The sequence below is a fragment of the Rhincodon typus genome, chromosome 1 (assembly GCF_021869965.1).
Source record: "Rhincodon typus isolate 14 chromosome 1, sRhiTyp1.1, whole genome shotgun sequence".
Classification (NCBI taxonomy): Eukaryota; Metazoa; Chordata; class Chondrichthyes; order Orectolobiformes; family Rhincodontidae; genus Rhincodon; species Rhincodon typus.
This window is the reverse complement of record NC_063332.1, coordinates 152,595,545-152,620,147: the sequence shown is the minus strand read 5'-3', so window position 1 is coordinate 152,620,147 and position 24,603 is coordinate 152,595,545. Positions and strand designations below refer to the sequence as shown.

The 24,603-nt window shown below is 39.8% G+C and overlaps 1 protein-coding gene across 3 annotated transcripts in view; it reads right to left on the bottom strand.

Annotated features, from left to right (window-relative positions):
• The window catches only part of LOC109916805 (alpha-1,3-mannosyl-glycoprotein 4-beta-N-acetylglucosaminyltransferase B-like), a 224,421-nt gene that overhangs the window by 22,579 nt on the left and 177,239 nt on the right, over positions 1-24,603 (bottom strand). For all 3 annotated transcript variants that reach the window (XM_048603784.1, XM_048603778.1, XM_048603788.1), the window contains 2 exons: positions 24,038-24,168; positions 4,251-4,358 (listed from right to left, as the gene is read on the bottom strand). In XM_048603784.1, the coding sequence (XP_048459741.1) occupies positions 4,251-4,358; positions 24,038-24,168 (239 nt within the window). The remainder of the gene's footprint in view (positions 1-4,250; positions 4,359-24,037; positions 24,169-24,603) is intronic.

Genomic DNA, 24,603 nt, shown 5'->3' with positions numbered 1-24,603 from the left:
TGTCTGATCTTACTGTGCATAAAGTGATTGCTGTATTTCCTTTCTTTTAACATTACAAACAATTCTATTTTGATGGACACCATGGGGTTGGTAAAGGCATTATAATATCTTTCTTACTCCTATGGTGCTATTAGGTAGGTCATTCCAGGATTTCGACTAAGGGATATTGAAGGAATGGCAATATCTATTCAAGTCAGATCAGATGTGTCACTTATAGAAAACTTAATTGAATGTTTCCAAGAATTTGCAGCTCTTATCCTGGTTGGTAGAAGGCAGAGGTTTGGGAAGGGAAAGTTGAGGTAAATGTGGTGACTTGTTGCAGAGATTGTACACAACACAATTCCCATGATGGATTCCATGCAGCTTTGCATCATTGGAAAAAAATGTTAAAAAGGTGCCATTCAGCTGTCTTGGTAGATGCAAAAGATTCCACAATATTCCACAGACTAAAGCAGAGAAGAAAGGTGGGGTTTTCCTGGTGTTCCAGCCATTCCTTACTACTTCTGTGAGCTCAATCACCATGAGCACTGCAGCGGTTCAGGGAGAAGGTTCATCACCTTCTCAAAGCTGGCAACTAAAGAAGAACATTAAGAAGCACTGCCAACATCTGGAGGGTAATTAAATAAATATATGAACTTATCAATTACCTCATTTGCTGTTTATACTTTGTTTAAATTATATGTAAAGTTGCCTAAATAGCCACAATGACTATACCTCAAATTACCAGCTGTTAATTGGCTGAGAAAGACCAGGGTATGTTGGGAGTGATAAAGATGCTGGTTGAAATTTTACACATAGTGAGTTGTTAGGGTATGGAATTCACTGCCTGGAAATATGGTGGAGACAGTTTCAATTGAGGCATTCAAGAGGGAATTGGATGTTTTCTTGGATAGTAATGGGGTGCAGGGATATGAGGAAAAGGCAGGAGAATGGCACTAGATAATAGATCCTGCGGTATAGAGCAGAGCTTTGGCTCAAGAGGCACTAAGCGTAAAGACAAGGCAAGGGAGGGATGCTGTGAGCATCCAGGTAGATGCCAAGTCAGTGTGCGCTGAGAGTGAGCCAACAACCCTGAGATTGCAGCTTGGTCCAGTCCATATACTGTCATCATGTGCAAGGTGTCCTTGCAACAGCATTTCAACAATAGTTGCTGGTGCATTCCAATGTATATCCTGACAGGGCAGAAGCATACTGAGTGAATAGGAGATGTGCCATGAGGATTGTGAGCAGTGTTCACTTTAAACTACGTGGTCGTGCAACCGTTTCAAGATTCCTTGAGATTCCACGCACGCCAATTGGTGTAATTGGCATACTGACTCATTGACTTCCAGGTTTGGAAGCCATGAATGTGTGTGGACTTTGGAGATCCATGCACCCATAAAAAAATTAGAGGGAGCATTATTCCAGGAAGGGTGGTGAGCGTCTGATGCCAGCATCTGTGATGTGCATCCTCTGTCTAGAACCGTACCTGATATGTTCGTGCAGAATGTCCAAGGTGGAGGTCCAGGGGAGCAAGGAGGAATCTGGAGTCACAAAGGTACCCATTCTGACTTTCATGTCGGGAATTTTCAGCATCTAGTGATATTGCATTCCAAGTTGCAATGGCAAGGTGCACATTAATGAGGTGATATTCAATGTTAATAAGGGTGATTATGAGCAATAATACCTGTTAATAGGCATCTGGCTGCTCCCTAACAAGAATCATGTCACCTTGAACTCCATTGGAATATGCAATTTATTGCCTCGGATGTTGAGAAAGGCCTTGCTGGACTTCAACAGGGTTCTCCCAGATTTCTTGCCGTAGACAAGATCTTTCAGGGCCCTATAAGATTCTGTTCTTAGCTCAAAAGCATCAAGTTTTCTTCTCATGAAAGATTTTACAGGCTGTGATCCTATTAAATGTAACAAAATTACTTTTGCTCTCTCAAGAGTAGTCCCGTTAGTTGGAAGTATTTTGCAAAATGTAATTAAACAGCAAAAGAAATGAAATAGACTGAAAGGTAGAGTTTCAAATTAAAACAACCAAATAGAATGGAATATGGCAAATTGAACTTCACTATTGTGGGAAGTAAAATTTGGTTCTGTTATTAAGGAATGGAGAAAAGTAGCTCATGGATTGTCTTTGGATAGCTGATGTATATTTTTACGGCAAACTGAAGATTTAGTTAAGCAGTTTTACAATATGAGCTGATAAGAACATTTTTTAACAGCATCCCATCACGTTAGTATTACCTACAGCATACGCAGTTAATGCACATCAAATGTATATCAGGTATAGACAGCATGAATCCCTAGAAGAGTACAATGGCAGTAGGAGTATACTTAAAAGAGAGAAATCAGGAGAGCAAAAAGGGGACATGAAATAACCGTGGCAAAAAGGGGTAAGGAGAATCCAAAGGGATTCTACAAATACATTAAGGAACAAAGGGTAACTAGGGAGAGAATAGATCAGCAAGGCCGCCTATGTGTGGAACCGCAGGAGATGGGGGAGATACTAATGAGTATTTTGCATCAGTGTTTACTATGGAGAAGGATATGGAAGATACAGAATGTGGGGAAATAAATAGCAACATCTTGAAAAGTGTCCATATTACAGAGGAGAAGGTGCTGGACAACTTAAAATGCTTAAAGGTGGATAAATCCCCAGGACTTGATCAGGTGCATCCTAGAACTCTGTGGGAAGCTAGGGAAGTGATTGCTGGGCCCCTATCTGAGATATTTGTATCACCGATAGCCACAGGTGAGATGCTGGAAGACTGGAGGCTGGTTAACGTGGTACCACTATTTAAGAAATGTGATAAGGAAAAGCCAGGGAACTATAGACCAGTGAGCCTGATATTGGTGGTGGGTAAGCTGTTGGAGGGAATCCTGAGGGACAGGATTTACATGTATTTGAAAAGGCAAGGACTAATTAGGAATAGTCAACATGGCTTTGTGCGTGGGAAATCGTGTCTCACTAACTTGATTGAGTTTTTTGAAGAAGTAACAAAGAGAATTGCTGAGTGCAGAGCTGTGAATGTGATCTATATGGACTTCAGTAAGGCATTTGACAAGGTTCCTCATGGTAGACTGCTTAGCAAAGTTAGATCACACGGAATACAGGGAGAACTATCTATTTGGAGACAGAACTGGCTGAAAGGTAGAAGACAGAGTGGTGGTGGAGGGTTGCTTTTCAGACTGGAGGCCTGTGACCAGTGGTGTGCCACTGATTTTTGTCATTTATATAAATGATTTGGATGTAAACATAGGAGATATGGTTGGTAATCTTGCAGATGGCACTAAAGTTGCAGGTGTAGCAGACAGCAAAGAAGGTTACTTTAGAGTACAATGGGATCTTGATCAGATGGGCCAATGGGCTGAGGAGTGGCACATGGAGTTTAACTTAGATAAATGTGAGGTGTTGTATTTTGGAAAGGCATCTCAGAGCAGGACTTATACACTTAATGGTAAGGTCCTAGGGGGTGTTGCTGAACAAAGAGACATTGAATGCAGGTTCATAGTTCCTTGAAAGTGGAGTTGCAGGTGGATAGGATATTGAAGAAGGTGTTTTGTATGCTTGCCTTTATTGGTCAGTCCATTGAGTGTAGGAGGCGGGAGGTCATGATGCAGCTGTACAGGACATTGATTCGGTCACTTTTGGGCTGTTGCATGCAGTTCTGGTCTCTCTTCTATAGGAAGGTTGTTGTGAAACTAGAAAGTGTTCAGAAAAGATTTACAAGAATATTGCCAGGGTTGGAGGTTTTGAGCTGTGGGGAGAGGCTGAATAGGCTGGGGCTATTTTCCCTGGAGCGTCGGAGGCTGGGGCTATTTTCCCTGGAGCGTCGGAGGCTGAGGGGTGACCTTATAGATGTTTATAAAATCATGATGGGCATGGATAGGGTAAATAGGCAAGGTCTTTTCCCTGGGTTGGACAGTCCAAAACTAGAGGCACAGGTTTAAGGTGAGAGGGGAAAGATTTAAAAGGGACCTAAGGGGCAACTCTTTCATGCAGAGGGTGGTGCGTGTATGGAATGAGCTGCCCGAAGAAGTGATGCAGGCTGGTACAGTTACAATATTTAAAAGGCATCTGGATGGGTATATGAATAGAAACAGTTTAGATGGATATGGGCCTAATTCTGGCAAATGGGACTAGACCTATATAGGATACTTGTTTGGCGTTGATGAGCTGGACCCCAGGGTCTGTTTCCAAGCTGTGCATCTCTATGACTCCATACGCTACAGCAAGCTCTTACATAGAAATTTCTGCCTACCTTCAGAGGCTGAAGTTTCCCAATTAACGAAGAGTGAGTTCCCACATGTTGAAACAGGGAAGGTTTGTAACGGATTCGTAAATTGGCTTTCTGCCTGTCACAGTGTTTCTGAAAGAGAGAAAAGATGGTATACATTAGACTTGCTTTAAATAAGCTACTTCAAACCGTTACTTTGCTGATCAATTACCTTGCCATGCCTATGATGTGATTCACAAAAGGACATTTTAAGGCTGTAATTATGCATTGAGAAGCCTGTAAGCCTATTTTGTCAGTACAGCATTAAAATACAGAAGTGAAATAAGCATGAATATTTCCAGGATATTTATCTCCTTGGATTGTAAATAAAACCTTTTTCTCAACCACACATAAAACAATCTCTGCCTCCTAAATGACACATATTTAAAATTGCCAAAGAAGCAGCATTCATTTGCCACTTGTATTATTGCCAATTACAGAGTTGTTTCTGACAGTGTTTTAAATGTTCTGAATAGTTTGTGCAAAATTAGGTGTAAAATGAGTGGTTTGAATTTGAGACAAAAATGCAACACTATATCAATATGCCTCCAGGCTTACTGTAGTTACATGGCCTTTATTATTGGACACTCACCTCAGAGAGTTATCTTGCACCCAGTTCACTAAAGGACTCAGTACAGGCCACATGGTACTAGATCAAACTCATAACATTGTGTTGAAGTGGAGCTGTGATAGAGTGTTAAAGAGCTGTATGAAGAACAGCCACTGACAGAGAGCACAGATGCTATTCAGAGTTGTGAAAGCTGCCGATGACAGTTTCTGAAAAGGAATAAAGAAGCAAGCCATAGCTGAAGCACTGAATAAGACATAGTGGCTGCAACTTTTACTTTCCTAACAGTGGTCAAAACGAAAGGTGATATGAAACAGAACTGGAAAAATTACAAAATTGTGACATATCTACTTAAACTAAAGCAGCTACATGTAGTTACACTTTGTTGGAGAGAGACTGTTTTAAAGTTTATTCCAACCTAATTCTCTCTGAAGATAAAACACAGATTTGAGAGATTTTGAAAGCTTTGAAGGTATACTTTGAAACCTAAGTCAATGTAACTTATTAATGATATATATTCATTATGAGGGATCAAGATAAAACAAAGTCCATTGAACAATATGTGACTCCATTAGCACAGCTCACAGAATACTGTGAATTTCTACAAAAATCGACAACCTAATTGAAGCCAGGATTGTATTAGTCATAAGAAGTCTCACAGAAAGAGCATGTTGACTGAGAGAGGAAAAACTTACTTTCAGGAGAAGTATTGAAAATGAAGAAACGCTGAGGTTGTTAATCAACTCAGAGCATAAATATAAATTGCTGGAAAAGCTCAGCAGGTCTGGCAGCATCTGTGAAGCCAAATCAGAGTTAACGTTTCAGTTCCTCCAGTTGTGAGGAAGGTTCACTTGACTCGAAATGTTAACTCTGATTTCTCTCCACAGATACTGCCACACCTGCTGAGCTTTTCCAGCAATTTCTGGTTTTGTTTCTGATTTACAGCATCTGCAGTTTTTTTGGTTTTAGCTGCTTGAACATACTCATGACTAGGCCTTGCACTATACTGATAGATATTCCAGTTCCAAAGGGCAGAACAATCGCGGACAAAGGCCATGATGCAAATACTGCAGAGGACATCATGTAGGAAAAGAAGGCATATGCAATGTGGGAAAGCACTATTCTCACCGCAAGGAACAAAATGAGTTTTCACACATGCATATGGCTAGAATGAAGCACAACAGCAGGCACATATGGCAAATGGAGAGATATCAGCCGAAGATTCTGAACAATCACTCTATGCCACACACGTGATCTGTTCCGTTAAGTCAACGGCTGATCAATGGTTTGTAACTGTCAGGATAATGACTGCAAAAGGAGAACATCGGGTCAAAACAAAGTGTTAGACAGCTTCTGCCATTGCATTACATCACCTATGCATTGTAATCTTCACAGACTGTGTGAAGTAGCTCAACTTGGCAATCTAACTGTGCAAACTTGAAAGTAATGTTGAGATTACATAATAGCATCTTACTTATGCTGAGTGGACAAATTGCTCTGACAGCCCAATGTAATAACAAGACCTATAGTCTCAGATCAGAGACAACAAGCGTAAGCAATTCATCTCAGCCAAAGCAAGTCTGAAGCTTGGACTGGTAAACCTCAATGGGCCAAAAAAGATTTTCAACATGTTGTACCACATTAAACCATTGATCGTGGAACAAATCCAAGAAGTGTACAAGTATGTATTTACAGTATTAGGATATCTTCCTGGAGAATGACAAGCTGAAGTACAGGGTATTCTCTTATGATGCGTGTTCCGGCAACACGAATTGGCTATAATGCGATTGACGAATAGGGGAATGGTATTTGTAAAATGTGAGCCTTGTGTTGGCTATAATGCAATTCCAATATTGACATCACATGATCAGTTCATAGACTTCGTCCTGAGCATGTGCCGAAAGAGTACCCAAACTGACACCAAGGATCCTTGCACTTTCTGTGAGAATTCTCACGCTTTGTGAGAGGTAATGCACAACTCTGCCACGTTACCCAAAAAATGCGAGGACAAAGTAGCAAGAATGATAACAAGAAGTGTCCTGGTGATAAAATTGCGGGTGGTGTACATAATGCTGGAAGAGAAGCCAGGTGTAAAGCATTTTGAGCGTAATGAGAAAACATGTGATATTGCTCGTGTCACAGGAATAAAGGAGTTTACCTTACCCACCATTAGAGACAATGGACAAAAGATTAAAGTAAGCTGTATTGCTGGAACAAGTCTGAGTGCTTGCAAATCTGTGAGGTCACGGACAAAGGAACTTGAGGAGATAGGGCGGCTTCTAAGTGTATAGATAGAAGAGCAAACAAAGAAGTGATCTGGGACCAGCCTTCTCACTGTAAAAGAGAAAGCCTTATGAATTTATGAAGATCTAACAAAACAAGCTGAAAATCCTGCAGAAGTGCCTGCCTTTAGTGCTAGCAGTGGCTGGTTTGCTGGTTTTAAGAACCGCAATGCTTTTCCTGACGTAAAGTTATGTGGCGAAGCTGTCAGCCAGACGAGGAGCATATGGTGGCATTTCCTTCATAGTGAAAAAAATTAATTGACCAAGAAGGCTACATCTTGAATCAAATTTTCAATTGGATGAGACAGGTTTATACTGGAAGCAAATGCCATCAAGAACCTACATTTCTATGAATGAAGCACACACTCCAGGCTTTAAGGTGGGAAAGGATCATATGACTGTGTTGCCGGGTCACCAAGGGAAACTCAAAGCTTAAGCCTGTGGTGGTGTATCACTCTGTCAACCTGCAAGCCTTGAAAGGTTACCTTAAGTCTACTCTAGGTGTCTACTTTAGGTCAGGCAAAAATGATTGGATGATGGGGCAATTTTTTTCTGATCTTATTGTTGATGTTTTGGAAAATGTTTTTAGGAAGTATTGCAGGAAAAAAAAATGTGGATTTCAAGATTTTCCTCATCCTAGATAATGCGCCAAGCCATCCACAGACCATTCTTTCCGAAAACATCAAAGTGCTATTTCTATCCCCAAACACAAACTCTCTCCTTCAACCCATGGACCAGGGTGCAATAGCAGCTTTTAAAGCTTTTCATTTAAGGCACACATTTAACAGGCTGATTGCAGCCACTGAGGGGGATAAGGACATCGTTCTTCAATTTTGAAAGAGCTTTAACATCAAGAATGTAATTGACATTATTGTGGAGGCCTGGGGTGATGTCAGTAAGAGCTGCTTGCATGTGGTTTGACGGAAGCTTCTCCCAGATTTTTTTCAAGATTTATAAAGCTTTAATCCGTCAGAGGAGCTCGCAAGAATCAAAGAAGATTGTGTTGATCTTGCAAAGCAAGCTGGATTTGAAGAAGTGGAGAGTGAGGGTGTTAAAGAGCTGCTTGAGTCCCACTGTGAAGACCTCTCCACAGCTGATCTACAACAACTTGTTGCTGTGGGATAAGTGGAAGCTGGAGATGAAGAAGATGAAGTCCAAGATGCAGCACCACGAGAACTTTCCACTTTTGCTTTGTCTTCTGTCCTGAGGGAAATTGAGGAGCAGTTGCGATGATTAGGGAACAACAATTACAATGCAGAATGCAGCAAGGTAGCAGTTTGTGAAGTAAGATCTTCTTTGATACCCTATGAACTGCTTCTTCATGAACAAAGAAAAACGGCAAAGTAGCAAAAACTGGATGTCTTTTATTTAAACCAACCCCCAAGAAACAGTCAGAAGACAATGAACCACAACCATCCACTTGTGGATTAACTATTTTGCACCCTAACCCTGCAAACAAAACTGAACCTGAAGGTGATGTTCATGATGATGATGACAACCCTCAGTCCCTGCATTAGTAATGCAGCAACCGTGAAACCTCCTCTCCCATCAAGTCATCTTGACATTTTTTCAAGATAAGATGATAAATTTACAGTTATTTCATTATTACATGTGAATTAAACATTTGTTGAAACTGTGCTATCCTTTGCGTTACGCTTTTGAGTGATTTTTAAGTCATTTTGAGTGATTTTTTTTGTTGTTCTGCCCCAACCCTCTTTTCCCATAGGCCCTGTTATTTCTATAGCACAGTTTTCTATAACGCATCATTTCATTGCAACGCTTCTATTGCATTATAGCAGATAACCCCTGTAGATGAGATTGTCAAACCAATTCTGAATCAATGCTGGAAAGATCCAGCTGTCCTCGAGGTCAGGCTAAAAGACCAGATAGAAGAACTGGTAAAGAAGGAAGTAACCAAAAAAGGAACAACTACAGAATGGATTAGCAAAATAGTAGCGCTTAAACTATGTGGAAAGCTGAGAGTATGCATCGGCCCAAAGAATCCAGATAAAGGTCTGAAGGGACCTCACTACACCATGCCAACCATCAAGGGAATTTTGTTTGAAACCAAGTGCTGAAGTCATCACTATCATAGATGTGAAGAATGACGACTGGAAAGTGAAGTTGGGTGAACGCAGCAGTTTTATAATTACACTCTGGATGCCCTTTGAGAGATACAGATGGTTACATATGATCTTTGGTATTTACAAGGCTCCAGAGGGGCATCAAAATAGATAACGAGATAGCTAGTGAACTTCCTGGAGTGGACAAATGATCTGCTAGTTTATGGATGTGAACATACAATTGGAGAAGCCATTGTTGATCACAGTCAGAATCTAGTGCAAGTGCTAGACAGATAAAGCTGAACAAGAAACAATTAAAGATGCCTGAAGTCAAGTACACAGGTCACAGCAAAAGGTCTATGGCCAGATTCTGTAAGATTTTTGGGGTTCACTTTCGTAGAGTCATATAGCATGGAAACTGACCCTTCAGTCCAACTTGTCCATGTTGACCAGGTATCCTAAACTTAAATAGTCCCATTTGCCTGCATTTGGCCTATATTCCTCTAAACCTTTCCTATTCATGTACATGTCCAAATATCTTTTAAATGTTGCAATTTTATCCGCCTTTACCAATTCCTCTGGCAGTTCATTCCATACACACACCACCCTGTGTGAAAACTTTGCCCCTCAGGTCCCTTTTAAATCTTTCCCTCTTGGCTTAAACCTTTACCCTCTAGTTTTGGACTCCCCTACCTTTGGAAAAAAGACCTTGGCTATTCACCTTATCTTTGACCCTTATGATTTTATAAACCTCTAAAAGGTCACCCCTCAGCCTCTGACACTGTAGGGAAAAAAGTCTCAGCCTATCCAGCCTCTCCTTATAACTCAAATCCTGTAGTCCTGGCAAAATCCTTATAAATTGTTTTGTACCCTTTCCAGTTTAACATCCTTCCAATAACAGGGAGACCAGAATTGCATGCAGTATTCTAAAAGTGGCCTCACCAACGTCTTGTACAGCCACAACATGATGTTCCAACTCCTACACTCCATGTTCTGAACAATGAGGGGAAGCTTGCCAAAGTCAATTACAATATAGACTGAGTTGAGAGATCTAGTATAAAGGACGTTCTACAGGAATACTATTAGAAGTATTCTTTCATAACTTTTACAGAATTTCTTAAGTATATCAGAACAAGTACAAACACAGTGATATTCAATAAAAGTCCTGATCCACTTCAGGACACCAACTCACAATACTGGCTGACTAGGCATATGTCTCCTGCTTCTCTTCTGTGACTAAAGTTGTCCTTCTGTGTTAAGTCTTCTTATTGTTTTCTGAACTACGAAGAATAACTTTTTATTAATTCTTGTTGGCCACTGTGCATGATCAGAGGAATCTCTTTAACTGGTTTGCTAATGCCTGGACAATACACCATTAATCTCAGATTAGCGAGGTATTATATGTCCAAATCATGATTGGTTTATTTAAAAGTGATAGTCACCTTACAGATATCTACCATCCGCTACTTTGTTCCTTAAAATATCAATCACATCACACAGCTTTTCCTCACTTTACTAACTTCATAGACCTTTATCATGATGAAATGGCACCAGTACAGTAATTTATGTGGCTGCTTACAGTAGGTAGTATCACCCCCTAGATATTTAATATAATCTCAAAAAGCTAACTGATGCACCTAAGTATTCTCCTAAACCTATCACTGTTCTTTAGTTCAAAGAAGCTTGTCCAACTTCACAATAACTGTTGATGCCTAAACATATTAACTGTAGTTACTTTCAAAAGATCAGACTGAAATAACAAAGTAGCATTGCAAGATACTACAAAGTTGTACAACATAAAGCTCAAAACAACCATACAAAAATAATATACATAGGATTGTTATGCATTTTCAGTTACAAAACTAAACCAATCGAAAACATAGCTATATAAGAACAAAGAACAAAGCAAATCACAGCACAGGAACAGGCCCTTCGGCCCTCCAAGCCTGCACCAACATGCTGCCTGTCACAACTAAAACCCCCTACCCTTCTGGGGACCATATCCCTCTATTCCCATCCTATTCATGTATTTGTCAAGATGCCCTTTAAAAGTCACTGTCGTATCTGCTTCCACTACCTCCACTGGCAGCGAATTTCAGGCACTCACCTCCTTCTGTGTAAAAAACTTGCCTCGTACATTACCTTTAAACCTTGCCCCTCACACCTTAAACCTATGCCCCCTAGCACCTGACTCTTCCACCCTGGGAAAAAGCTTCTGACTGTCCACTCTGTCAATGCCCTTCATAATCTTGTAGACCTCTATCAGGTCACCCCTCAACCTCTGTCTTTCCAGTGAGAGCAACCCAAGTTTCTCCAACCTCTCCTCATAGCTAATGCCTTCCATACCAGGCAAGATTCTGGTAAATCTTTTCTGTTCCCTCTCCAAAGCCACCACATTCTTCTGGTCATGTGGTGACCAGAATAGAACACAATATTCCAAATGCGGCCTAACTAAGGTTCTAACTTTGTATATTTTTGTATAATAACATTTATACCTCAAAGCATTTTCACATTTGTTAGCCTGAGTTTACATTAATTTGAGCTATAAAAATTGCTATTAAAAAATCATAATTCCACGACCCTAGCTTTAGCCTGTACCATTTGACCACCCTCCCTTACAAATCCAAATAAACATAATTAAACAGCACGCAATTTATTTCCTCACTTGCTTAATCAGGTCAAGATTATTGACAAATAATTCAATCCTACAGCACAGACCATGGACCAACTATCCATCCCAGAGGTCCACATCACCCAAGCAATGGAAATGGAACAACAACAGGTCCTACAACAACAAATCACATTGGAACCAAGTTTCCTGAGGAAGGAAAATAAATCAGGTGAACAGCCTACAATAATGCACATGCATACCATTAACAGATTGTATTATTTAAAGACAATGTATAAAATGTATGTGCAGCAACTGATGAGAACAACAAACTGCTAATGCATGAGTACAGTTGTATGTATAATGGGTAACTAAGGTAACTGAAAATATGCATTATACATGTGAATTTTCTTCTTAATTTCTCGTCTAAAAAGGGGAATGTAGAGGATAGAAATGCAGTATGACTTTTTAAGAAAATTCTTTCAGGTATGTGTCCTTCATTGGTTGAGCCTACATTTATTACCCTTCCTGGGAAGGTGTGGTGAGCTGTCTTTTTGAATTGCTACAATCCATCTCGTGTAGGTACAACCACAATGTTGTTGGGAGGCAATTCCAGCATTTTGAGCCAGCAATGATATATTGCCAAGTCAGGATGGTGAGTCAGTTGGATGGCAACTTGCAGGTAGTTGTATTCCCTTGTATGCATCACCCTTGTCCTTCCAAATGTCAGCGGTTACGACTTTGGAAGGGGCTGTCAAAGGAGTCTTAATGAATTTTTATACTGTTTCTTGTAGGCGGTACGCACTGCTGCTACCAATATTGTACCAATGTGCCTCCCATCCGCCATAGCCTTAATACTCTGCCATATTATACTGACTGGAGAAGCATCTTGCAGACAGTTCAATAAAGGACACTATTCAGGCCACATGTAACAGGATTGAACTCCTGCTGGTTTGCACCTCATTAAGGTGGGCTCTTCCACTGGGCACTTCTGGCAAGTACTGGTGCTTAATAGAAACACTGGTCAGGAAAAAAATTGCTGATGACATTTACTTCCTATCCATTCAAATGGATAGAAAATCAGGAGCTTTTGGCTTGTGGTTTCTCAATTATTTCTTCATGAGCAATACTCTTCATTGGGAACACCTAATTGGAAGTCAGCTCTCAGATTTGCTTCCCATAGGAAAGTCAGGAGCACAAATGTTTGAAATTTGAACAATGTACAAGAACAAGAATCAGTTCTCAAAATTTTTAAAGGCTAAAATGCTGCCAATGCTAGACATCAAAAGAGAAAAAGTGGAAACTTTCAGGCATCAACCAGGGAGAAAGAAACAAAATTAAGTTTTCAACAATAGTCTCTACTTGTATAACAAGGTGTGGAGCTGAATGATCACAGCAGGCCAGGCAGCATCAGAGGAGCAGGAAAGCTGACATTTTGGGTCTGGACCCTTCTTTAGAAATGGGGGAGGGGAAGGGGGCTCATAAATAAATAGAGAGAGGGGAAGGCGGTGATAGGAGGTGGATAGTGGAGCAGATAGGTGGAGAGAAGACGAACAGGTCAAGGTGGCGGGGATGAAGCTAGTAAAGGTGAGTGTAGGTAGGGAGTTGGGATGGGGGTTGGTCAGTTAGGTGGGAGGAGCGGATAGGTGGGAGGGAAGGCAGACAGGTCAAGGAGGCAGGGATGAAGCTAGTAGAGGTGAGTGTAGGTAGGAAGTGGGGGTGAGGGTTGGTCAGTTAGGTGGGAGGAGCGGATAGGTGGGAGACAAGAGGGACAGTCAAGGAGGTGGGGAAGAGAGGGGGGGCTGGTCTTGGGATGAGGTTGGGGGTGGGGAGATTTTGAAGCTCATAAAGTCTACATTGAGACCATTGGGTTGTAGGGTTCCCAAACGGAATATGAGGTGCTGTTCCTCCAGTTTTCGGGAGACCAAGCAGAGGCTCGGAGCTTTGTGGAGCACCTACGCTCGGTTCGCAACAAATGACAACACCTCACAGTCGCGAACGACTCCCACTCCCTGGACGACATGTCCATCCTGGGCCTCCTCCAGTGTCACAACAATGCCACCCGAAATTTTCAGAGTCCCCTTCCCTTCCCCCTTTTCTGAAGAAGGGTCCAGACCCGAAACGTCAGCTTTCCTGCTCCTCTGATGCTGCCTGGCCTGCTGTGTTCATCCAGCTCTACACCGTGGTATCTCAGACTCCAGCATCGGCAGTTCCTACTATCTCTAATGTTCTTCAATGTTTACTCTGTCCATCCATAAACCAAACCCAATTCAAAAAAGTGTCCGTACTCTACTGAATACTGGGTTTTACAAAAAAAAAAGCTCCAGAAATTCTGACAAGTTAATCATTAAATCCCCTCACACAAACACATCAATACCCACATTCCACTAGTTCAAAATACAATCTCAAAAGTAAATTATATTAAGATATATATAAATCGCCCACCTTACATCATATTTGCTGCTTTCCTCATAACAATAACCATACATGAATGTTGTCTAAAACTTCCGAGTATCTCCAGTATTTTCGGTTCTTAAAATTTTAGACTTGGTTTGTGTTAGTAACTCTAGCAAAGATAATATTAGAAGCTATTTATAAAAGGAAAGGACATCTTGCTGCTTGCAGTCACTCAGTCACTCACTTAACTCTGTTTTTTCCTCCACAGATGCTGCTAGACCTGCTGAGTTTCTCCAGCATTTTTCTGGTTTGTTTGTTTCAGATCTCCAGCATCTGCAGCTCATTGTTTTATTTCATTGAGTTCAACAGCTTTTGAACATATACCTCTCCTTCACTGCTATTAGCACTCACTTTGCCTTTTGTTCTTGGTCACCATCTCCATCTGTTCCACTTGCTTCCCCATCCCCACTTTTTTACAGCATTAAAGCCAACAATTTTCTTGTTCCCTTCAGTTCCGATAAAGAGACATACTGGTTTCAAAACATTAACTCTGTTCCTGTCTCCACAGATGTTGCCAGACCTGCAGAGTTATCAAGCACTTTCTGTTTATATTTAAGATTCCATCACCTGCAGAACTTTGCTCCTGCCTCCACTTCTTACCTTCTGATAGGGAAAAGTCATTTTTGAAACAGGTGAAGATGGTTGGGCCTATGACAATACATGCTGAGGAATTTCTAAAGCAATGTCCTGGGAGTGAGATGATTGACCTTCAACAAGCACAGCAATCTTACTTTGTGCTAAGTACGATTTGAAACAGTGGATAATTTCTCCCTTGATTCCCATCAACTTCAGGTTTGCTCAGGCACCTTCATATCATGTTCGGTCAAACGCTCCTGTGATATGAAGGGCAATTGCTGACCTTATTTCTTGAACTAAGCTTTTAGGACCCAAGCTGTAATGAGGTCAGGAAAAGATTGGCATTCCATTGAGTTCTGCCAGGGCCAATGAGCAGGTTATTGCTAATAACTGAGAATAGATTGATGAGAGGTAATTGGTCATTTTAGAATTATCCCGTTTTGTGTGGGCTGTTGTCAGTTCTGCACTTAGAGGTTCAGTAAGGTAAGAATGGCAGATTTCCTTCCCTTAACCAAGATGGGATTTTAAGAGAATCAACAATTATTTCCTGTGTTGCATTACTGAAACTAGTTTTTAATTCCAGATGGTGAGAAAAACTAAAACTAAAAGGACATACATGTTTTTGAAGCAATGGTGTCTAAGACTGGTGAGTCTAATCACTCTTCAGAAACATACAGGCCCCAATCAATGCGAATGATATCATAAAAATTACAAGTAAATTGCAACCATTATTTACAATGGTTGGTGAGTGGCTCAGCTGGACAGAAATTGGAATTAATACCAATAACATAAATAAAGAAGTTAGAAGAACTATTTTTCATGAAACAATGCATTTATACATGCAATGCATTATTGCACGTTGTTGCTGAAAGTAAGTCAATTGCACCACTGAAGAGGGGATAAAACTATTGAAGAGATAAAAGTATGACAAGATATGAAGAAAAAGCATGGTTCAGAGCATATGAGTATTATTCAAACTTTCTGTGCAGTATATCGACAATCTGTTATACTTTTCTTCCAATTTTCAGTTCAGTTGACTTAGGTGCTGCTCTGAAATGTTGTTTGGTTTGTGCAGCTTTGAATCTTCGAACAGGGGGACTGAAAAAAGACTGTTAGTCTCTAATGCAGCATCTTAGAAAATTGGAATGTGCGTCCATTTGTTTCTCCAACCATCTTCCTTCCAATCTGAAACCACAATATATCACCTCTTCATTAGGTGCTGCCTGCCTTTTAAGTAGTTTCAGTGAAATTAGACAACTATTATGTTACATTAGTGACCCAGGGATCATATCCTAATACACATACAACACACGACCACTGCAGTCTCGAACTAAGGGAGTCTATCATTTATGTGCAGTTATATTTTACCCTCTATTATTTTGATTCCTTTCTAAATTATTGCGAATTCAGTGGCTATTTTAATTCATCTCAACAGTGAATATCAGTCTTGTATTTTAGAATAGCTTTGGTAGTTGTTTAGTAATGAAAGCAAAACACTTAGAACACCTTAGTAATCTAGTAACAGTTAAAATAAATCTGAAACATTTTCTATGATAAAAATCTTTAGCAGTCAGTTAAATCATAGAAGAAATATTAGTGTTCATTTTTAAATTTTGATTGAGTGTTTGTTACAAGACAACTCTTCACTGAATAAAGTTGACTCCAAACCAGCACTCTGCTAATGGACATTTCTGCCACCTGATATTCATCGATCATATTCTAATATCACAACATCATTGATATGGTTTTGAAAGATGATCTAAGCACTGAACAATCCAGAAACCCATTTGAACAGAGTTGTTCATATGTTGTTCATATCTAAATCCCTAAACACCGCTGTGCTATCACAATAAAATCGCTGCAGCCTTATTTACAATGTATGAGTGTAGCAATTCCTTATGGATTACACATAGTATGAAGGTCAATATCTTTCAAAGAAGCAAATCAATATTAAGATGTTTCATGAATCTTTTAACTGATTTACACAAATGTATTTGGGTGATGGGATGCCTTTGAAAATAAAACACCTTGAATTTCTACTTCAGCTAGTTTAGTTAAAGGAATAGTTGGAGGCTATGGATCTCAACTATCATTTCTTTGAAAGATGGTCCTTACTGGAATCAGAGAATCACATGTAAAGTTCTTTATTTGTATATAGCAAATCCTTGCATTTCCTATATTTTGCACTAGTAGAGCCAGCAAGAAATTCCAAGTTGGGTTACCAAGACATCTCAGAGACTGGTGACATCACCAACAATTAAGCCAATTAAGAATTAAACTTGGACTGACCACTTACAGACACTGAGAAGATCGTGCTAGTACGCGGACTGAATTATAACTACAGAGACGCCAAAAAGACTGACTTCCTGGCTGTGCTGGAATCAACACTAAAGAACAACAGACTCATGGAAGAAATACAACAGACCATCAGACAGATGATAGTCCCAACACTGAGCAGAAAAGGTAAGTGGAACACATTCAATACAGAAGAGATGAAAGTTCTAGAAAGACTCAAGAAAGACAGGAACAGCTGACAAAGGATGCATGACAGCAATCCTCAATAGAGCCAAAGACATCGAGAAAGCTAACGCACTACTAGCAGATACTGATGTGTACCAACAGAAGGCAATAGACCCAACACCACAGCTAGGGAACCGGATTACAACGACCCTGAAGAAATTACACAGCTCAGGAGACATCAGCAAGACAGACTACCAAAAAATGAGTTCTGAGAAAGGGTCAACGGACCCGAAACGTTAACTCTGCTTTTTCCTTCACAGATGCTGGCAGACCTGCTGAGCTTTTCCAGCAACTTCGTTTTTGTTCCTGATTTACAGCATCCGCAGTTCTTTTGGTTTTTATTTGGGCTTTTCCAGCAACTTTGTTTTTGTGCCAAAAAATGAACCCAGAGGGATCCAACATACTCCATGTCCACGGGCTCCCCAAGGTACTCAAACCGAGGGTCCCCCTCAGACCCATTGTCTCACTACCAGGCACACCAACATACAGACTTGCCAAAGAACTACAATAGAAATTGAAATACTTAGTGGCCAACACCACCCACTCCTCCACTCATCCCAAGAATTCCTCAATGTCACGAAGGACACCAGGATAGAAGAGAACGATATGATGGTATCCTTTGATGTAACAGCACTATTTACACCCATAAGCATCAACCTAGCCAAGGAGACAACTGCCACACTACTGGATGAATCAAGTAGGCAGACAACCCAGGACATCAACAACATCAGTAAGGACACCACCATGAAACTAATATTCTGTGCCTCAGTACCCACTGCACCTTCAAAGACGGCATATACAAACAAATTAATGGAACACCAATGGGATCCCCAATATCAGGACTGATTGTAGAAGCAGTAATGCAAAAGTTACAATGGACAGCGCTCCCTACTATGCAATCTAAACTCTGGGTCTGATATGTCGATGACATCTTTGTGATTATCAAACCCACAAAACTAGAAGAAACACACCGACACATAAACAACATCCTCACCAGAATAAAATTCACAAAAGAAGTAGAGAACAACAACCAACTAACCTTCCTGGGCATAATAGTAGAACGCAAAAACAACAGGGAACTCCAATAGCATATACATAAAGACCACACATGCGGACCTGATACTCAATTACACCAGCAACCACCCCAACGCCCACAAATGGAGCTGTATCAGGACACTATTTAAATGAGCCACAACACATTGCAGCAACCCAGAACCACACAAACCAGAACAGGAGCACCTATATGGAGTCTTCAAAAGGAATGGATACCTGAAAAGCACAATCCGCCATTACCTCCGAGACAGACCACCACAAGAAGACACAACACTAGACTCACTAATCATCCTACCATGCATCAAGGACATTTCAGAGATGACCATAAGACTACTCAGACCCCTAGGTATCAGAGTAGCCCACAAACCGACAACCACCCTCTGGCAGCTACTGACGAATGTAAAGGATCCCACAACCAAAACCAGCAAAACCGGTGTAGTATACAAAATACCATGTAAGGACTATGAGAAACACTACAAAGGCCAGACCGGAAGAAAACTGACAACACGAATACACGAACACCAACTAGCCACCAAGAGACAAGACCAATTCTCACTTGTCTCACTACACACAGACAAAGAGGGACACAAATTCGACTGGGACAAAATATCCATAATCGCATAAGCCAAACAGAGACATGCCAGGGAATTGCTGGAAGCCTGGTATTCCAACCAGAACTCCATCAACAAACACATTGAATTAGACCCTGTGAACAAACCACTGAGGAAACAGAACCTGAAGTGGTACCAAACACCCCAGAAACTGAGGTATATAAATAACAAGTGAAACAGAACACCAGTGCTTCACCAGATGATTTTACCTAGCAGGGTGATGAAATGTTTGCAACCAAACCCACCAGCGCGGTCAGCATGTCTACAACTTCATCCACAACACAAGCTACAAGTCTTCTTGAAAATTTTAATTAAGATTTCCTAGTACCCAAATGCACAATTGGCATTTGGCAATTGGGAATTCTAGCCTTGCATCTCAATTCCCACTACCCGCCAGCTGATAAGAAAACTGGAAGACAACAAAAAGGCAGTTCATGGAACAAATCATGCTCAGTATACTCACTTCATAAGAGAAAACACAGTTGAACAGGTCAGCAGGATAATTCAAGAACTACTGGCAATGTAAGGACTGGACCAGAAGTTACAACAAGCACCACATCAATCATAAATGTTATGATGTCAACATGTCCACACATCAGTTTTATACAAAGACAAGTGGGCTATGTAATGTTAATGTAGTAGCAAGTAGTTCTTTATAGAACAAGAAGAATCTAGTCAACCAGCAGCCACATAACCTAAGCAGTAATGGTCAGCACCCCCATGTAAAGCAGATGCCTGGATTGACACACAATACATATGAGGTAACAATAGCCTGAAGAAGTTCAGAATGGTGCGCTGTCTAGGATATGCACTATGTCAGAGAAATTCAAATTCTATACCACATGGACTGCATTTTCATATTGGAATGATAGTTATGGAAAAAATTAATCAATATTCTATTGGTACCATCTATTAACATATGTCATGTTTTTGTTATTAAATAAGTTTCAATTGCATTACAATTTGGTATTTTAATCGTGTATCATTTGAATCATGTCTCAGTATGTGTAAGAATTTTGTAGAAATGGTGTACAGCCACAAATGAGGTTGTTCTGAGAGGCTGATCTATTTTAAATAATAAAGATATCCCAACTTATATACAATTTCTATTGAAAGTTGTGTTTTTGGTCATATATCTTTTTTCTTGCCATACAATTGGTCCAAATGAGCTCTGAATGATAAGTAAGATAGTAAACATACTTAGCTTTATTGACACAGGGGAGGGGGAGTTTTTAACATCACCACCTACATAATAACCAGATAATAACCACTTCTGATTGACTCCAGAAGAGCCATCACCCTATCCCATTTCTACAAAGGACAGATAATGTGCATTGGTATGACTCTTGGTGGGAGATGTTCACTAGTAATCAAGTTCTATCACCCCATGAGCTGTACCAAAGTGTAAATATTTAATTTAATCTCTAAAATGGTCAATTTGCTTCCCTGTTTACTGATATCTAGAGCAAAAAGATTTTCACCAGGTTTCTTTAATAAACTCAAAATAACTCATTTAATAGAGGCAAACGTACTCTTACAATAGGTGGTAAAACTGGTTAACAACCAAACTACTATGCACAACTAAACTACATCTCTTTAACCCCAGATACAAACATTGACATGGCAGACAAGTCAATAAAACTCTGCAGAGATGATTTGGGTTTGAAAAAGGCAAATGTAAAAATCACCCCACTGGCCGAACATAAAGATTTAAAAAGGGAACACTTCGCAAGATCTGGTTGACTTCCTGTCATTGAGATTATAACGCTGGCAGCTGTGGAATGAATGTGACCTTCAAATCAAACTTCATTTTGAGATGGAAAGTTGGTTAGACTTAGGTATTTGAATTGAACTTTCACTTGCAGAGTGTAAAAAAAAGTTAAAGATCCTGATTTATGGAACTTTCTCAGGTTTCTGGAAGAGACTTCGCTGTAAGATATCTGTGCAGTTTATCCTGCTGTAAGTTTACTTTTTCCCGGAGAGAGATCTTTCTTTTTGCTATCAGCATCTTGGAGATTTGTTGCTTCAATTGACTCATCTAGGTATACACTGAAGCGGCATCAGTCAATCCACAATTAAAGCCATAAGACTTATCTCTTAAAAGTTTTGGCTTGCATTCTTCTTCCCACAAAGTCAGTTGATATTTTGTAAACAGTAGGTGAACCATAACTTATCTCAACGTTTGACTCTTCATTTTCAAGAAGTAACATGGTAAACCCTCTAGAACGCAGAAATTGTCCACATTCTTTCATAACTTTCTGCTTCCTTTACATAGTTACTTTTAAGGACTACCTTAAAAATTCTTTCTAACAACATGGCCAGGTTATATCCATTGGAGAAGGTGAAAATTACTCCTGTCATGGCAGACAGCTAAACAAGTCAGGGAGATGATTCTACTTCAGTTATATAGAGCTAACCCCACAATCTCCTGCATCCAACACTTTAAAGCATTCAGTTAGCATTGTTTAATTTTCATTCAATTCTTCCTTTGCCAGCAGTTCATCACTCTAAAGATTTAAAAAAAGTGCAATAAGTAATGTATTTGCACTAGAAGATTGTCAGTGATGAAATGAGAAGTTTTTAATAGTTTTATTTAGTGTCGTACAGCTATACTGTTTTGCCATTGCAATGAGATAATGATTTTTGTGAGTGCTCTGCCAAAACTTTGGAGTCTTAATCTTATCTAGCACAACTAACTTCCCAATATGATTGTGAATAACTAAGTCATTTTTGTTGATATTCCATCTATGGAAAAATGTAAGAGTTCTTTTTATTTTCCTCTAACAAATGTTTAACAACTGACAATATGGTGTTATTGCCTCTGAGTCACAAGATTCTAGCTTTGAGAACCAATCAGGAGGTTAGCCCATGAAGCTTGGAAATAAAAAGAAAATTCATTTTTTTAATAGAGTTAAGCATTTGCTTAACCTCCCTATATTCATGTGATAACAGAAGAAAAGATGTGAGCAGCTGCTAGGTCTTTTTTCTATGTAATAAGTTTTCCTTACCTAATACAGGAATGACAGCAAAGTTCTGACCTCTGTGAAGCATACCTTGTTTCATGGAGGAATTCCAGATAATTTCTTGTAAGACATGTATGAAAACTGTCATCAGTTGCAGCAGCTTGTGCAGTGACACATCCATGAGGTTGAGAACTTTTGACGATAGGTGAAGTCACCATTGTCCTGCTGGACTGTAGGGCTGCTCTCTCTATAGAGAGAGATAATTGGGTGGTGGTTAAAGCTGAAGGTCAACACACCCCAGGCAAGGAGAAGAGGTTGAGAAGGACAGTCCTTCATTGATAACCTCAGCCACTGCAGGAATTGAACGCATGCTGTTGGCATCACCCTGCATTGCAAACCAGCTGTCCAGCAAACTGAGTTTACTGACTACTGACCTTTGAGGATAGCACATTTGTAAATGTGGAAAATTCTCAATTTAAAACTATACAGGAAGAGATAGAGCTGGTGAGCCCCAGTAATCAAGAAGAAATAGGCAAAGAAGGCAGATATCCCTTGAATGCATCTTACTTTCCAACCAGTGTTCAGTTCTGTTGTATGAGCACGTGAGGGTCTGAAAGGCTTAATGCTGAAGAGAGCCTTGGGCCCACTCACTATGTCATATGGGCTTGGTGGGGGAACAGGTCAGGATCTTGAGCTCCTCATAATCTCTGGCTGTAATGTCTAACATATTAACATAATTTGCATTTGCACTAATTTACATTTTGTTTAAGATAAGAACCTCTTTTCATTTGACTACGAAGTGGTGTTCCTTTGCCACACTAGACTAAGCAGGCTCTGTCATTCCCTACCAGAAAACAGATGTTAGCAAAAATTCTAACAGATAGCTCATATAGCATGATGAGCAGTGGTTAGGATTCATTCTACAATGGAGTCAAGCAGTATGGAATGGTGACCAGAATTGGAGGCAGTACTCCATTTGTGGCCTCGCCAGTGTTTTATACAGTGCCAACATGACTTCCTTCGTCTAGTATTCTATGCTTCTGCTAATAAAGGTGAGTATCCCATATACCTTCTTAAGCACGTTATCTATCTATCCTGCTACCTTCAGGGATCTGTAGATCTGTATAAGAAGGTCCTAATTCTTAGTATCGTCTTTGCCTCGTTAGCTCTCCCAGACTGCATTACCTCATTCTTTTCTGGATTTAATCCTGTTTGCCACTGCTCTGACCACCTGATCAGTAATGCATTCTCTGATCATAGTATATCAACAAAAGCCAATTAAATTACATCACTCATAACTGAATCAACAATGTGCTGGTAAATGTTTAGAAAGGCCTTTCATTTGTCACAAAATCCCCTGTAGATCCTTCTCTGGAGTGTTTTGTGTGATGGTGCTCCTGCCATTAAGAGAAAATTTTGCCAAATGCGCTTCTAACAAGTGCTTCAGGAGCTTCACTTGCTTGAATTGCATCTTGGGTGGTAGGCATGATATTTTGTCCTTCAGATGAAAACAGCATTGGACTCAATTGTGTTGCTCTACACAGTCCACCAGCCTGCTTACACATGAGAGATCGTTTTCTTTGTCTAGTATTTAAGAATTGCAAGATTCCCTGAAACCACCACCCAAAGGAATAAGCACCTTAAGAGGAGAAAGGCAAAAGGTTGGATGGAAAACAAAAATAATTGAAACTTTCAGTCAAAATTGAGTTGGCTGAATGAAGAGTAGTGAAGAAGACCGATTTGATCAATCTTCAAACACACATATGATTTACTATTGATTCTATAGATGTTCACCATAATGGATACTTAACAAATTAATGCCATATGTAAAAACAGTTTTCTAAAACTGAAGAATTTATTGTTTGTGCAGCCTCTTCATCACGACTGTGAAGTAGTTATCTATCTATCTTCCATAAATCTTAATTTCAACATAAAGCAAAGGTACTATTCAGCTTCTAATACTCAAAACTGTGATTAATTGAAATAGAAATAGATATAGAGATGGAAACAGATGATTATTGCAGGTTTTGTTGCTGGTATTTGAGCTACCAAGAAAGAAAAATTAACTTACAGCATCTTTCTCGGGATTGCATACTTTCACCCACAATATGTGATCCAGTAACCAATCTATCGGCTTGTCCTTGTAGAACATGATAATGAATTCTATGACAAATGTCAGATCAGGAGACTTGAACAATTTTCCTAAGACAGACAGTAAAAAAGAAGGAAAACAATTTTACTTTGCCACTCCATGCTTTATTGGGAGATTATCGTGTGGAGACATGATCATAGATGAAGATGTTGACGAAAGAGAACAAATAAAATATGTGAGTACAATTGTATAATTTTATAAAAGTGCATTCATTATGTAATAAAATGGAAACAGTTTCTTCTGATTGCTAAATCCTTGGGTGTAGTGACAAGTTGTGTTTCAAGGCGCATCACTGCTGCAAAAAAAAACTGTTTTATTGATTGCAATATAATTAAAGTGTAGGTTCTTCTGGTTATTCTTCTCCTCCAGTGAACATGACAGCACTGTGATACTTAGTAGCCTTTCAAATTGTCATCCAAATTTAATTAGCATGACTTAATGGATTTTCTTCTTTTAGATCATACTAAATATATGGATAATGCAAC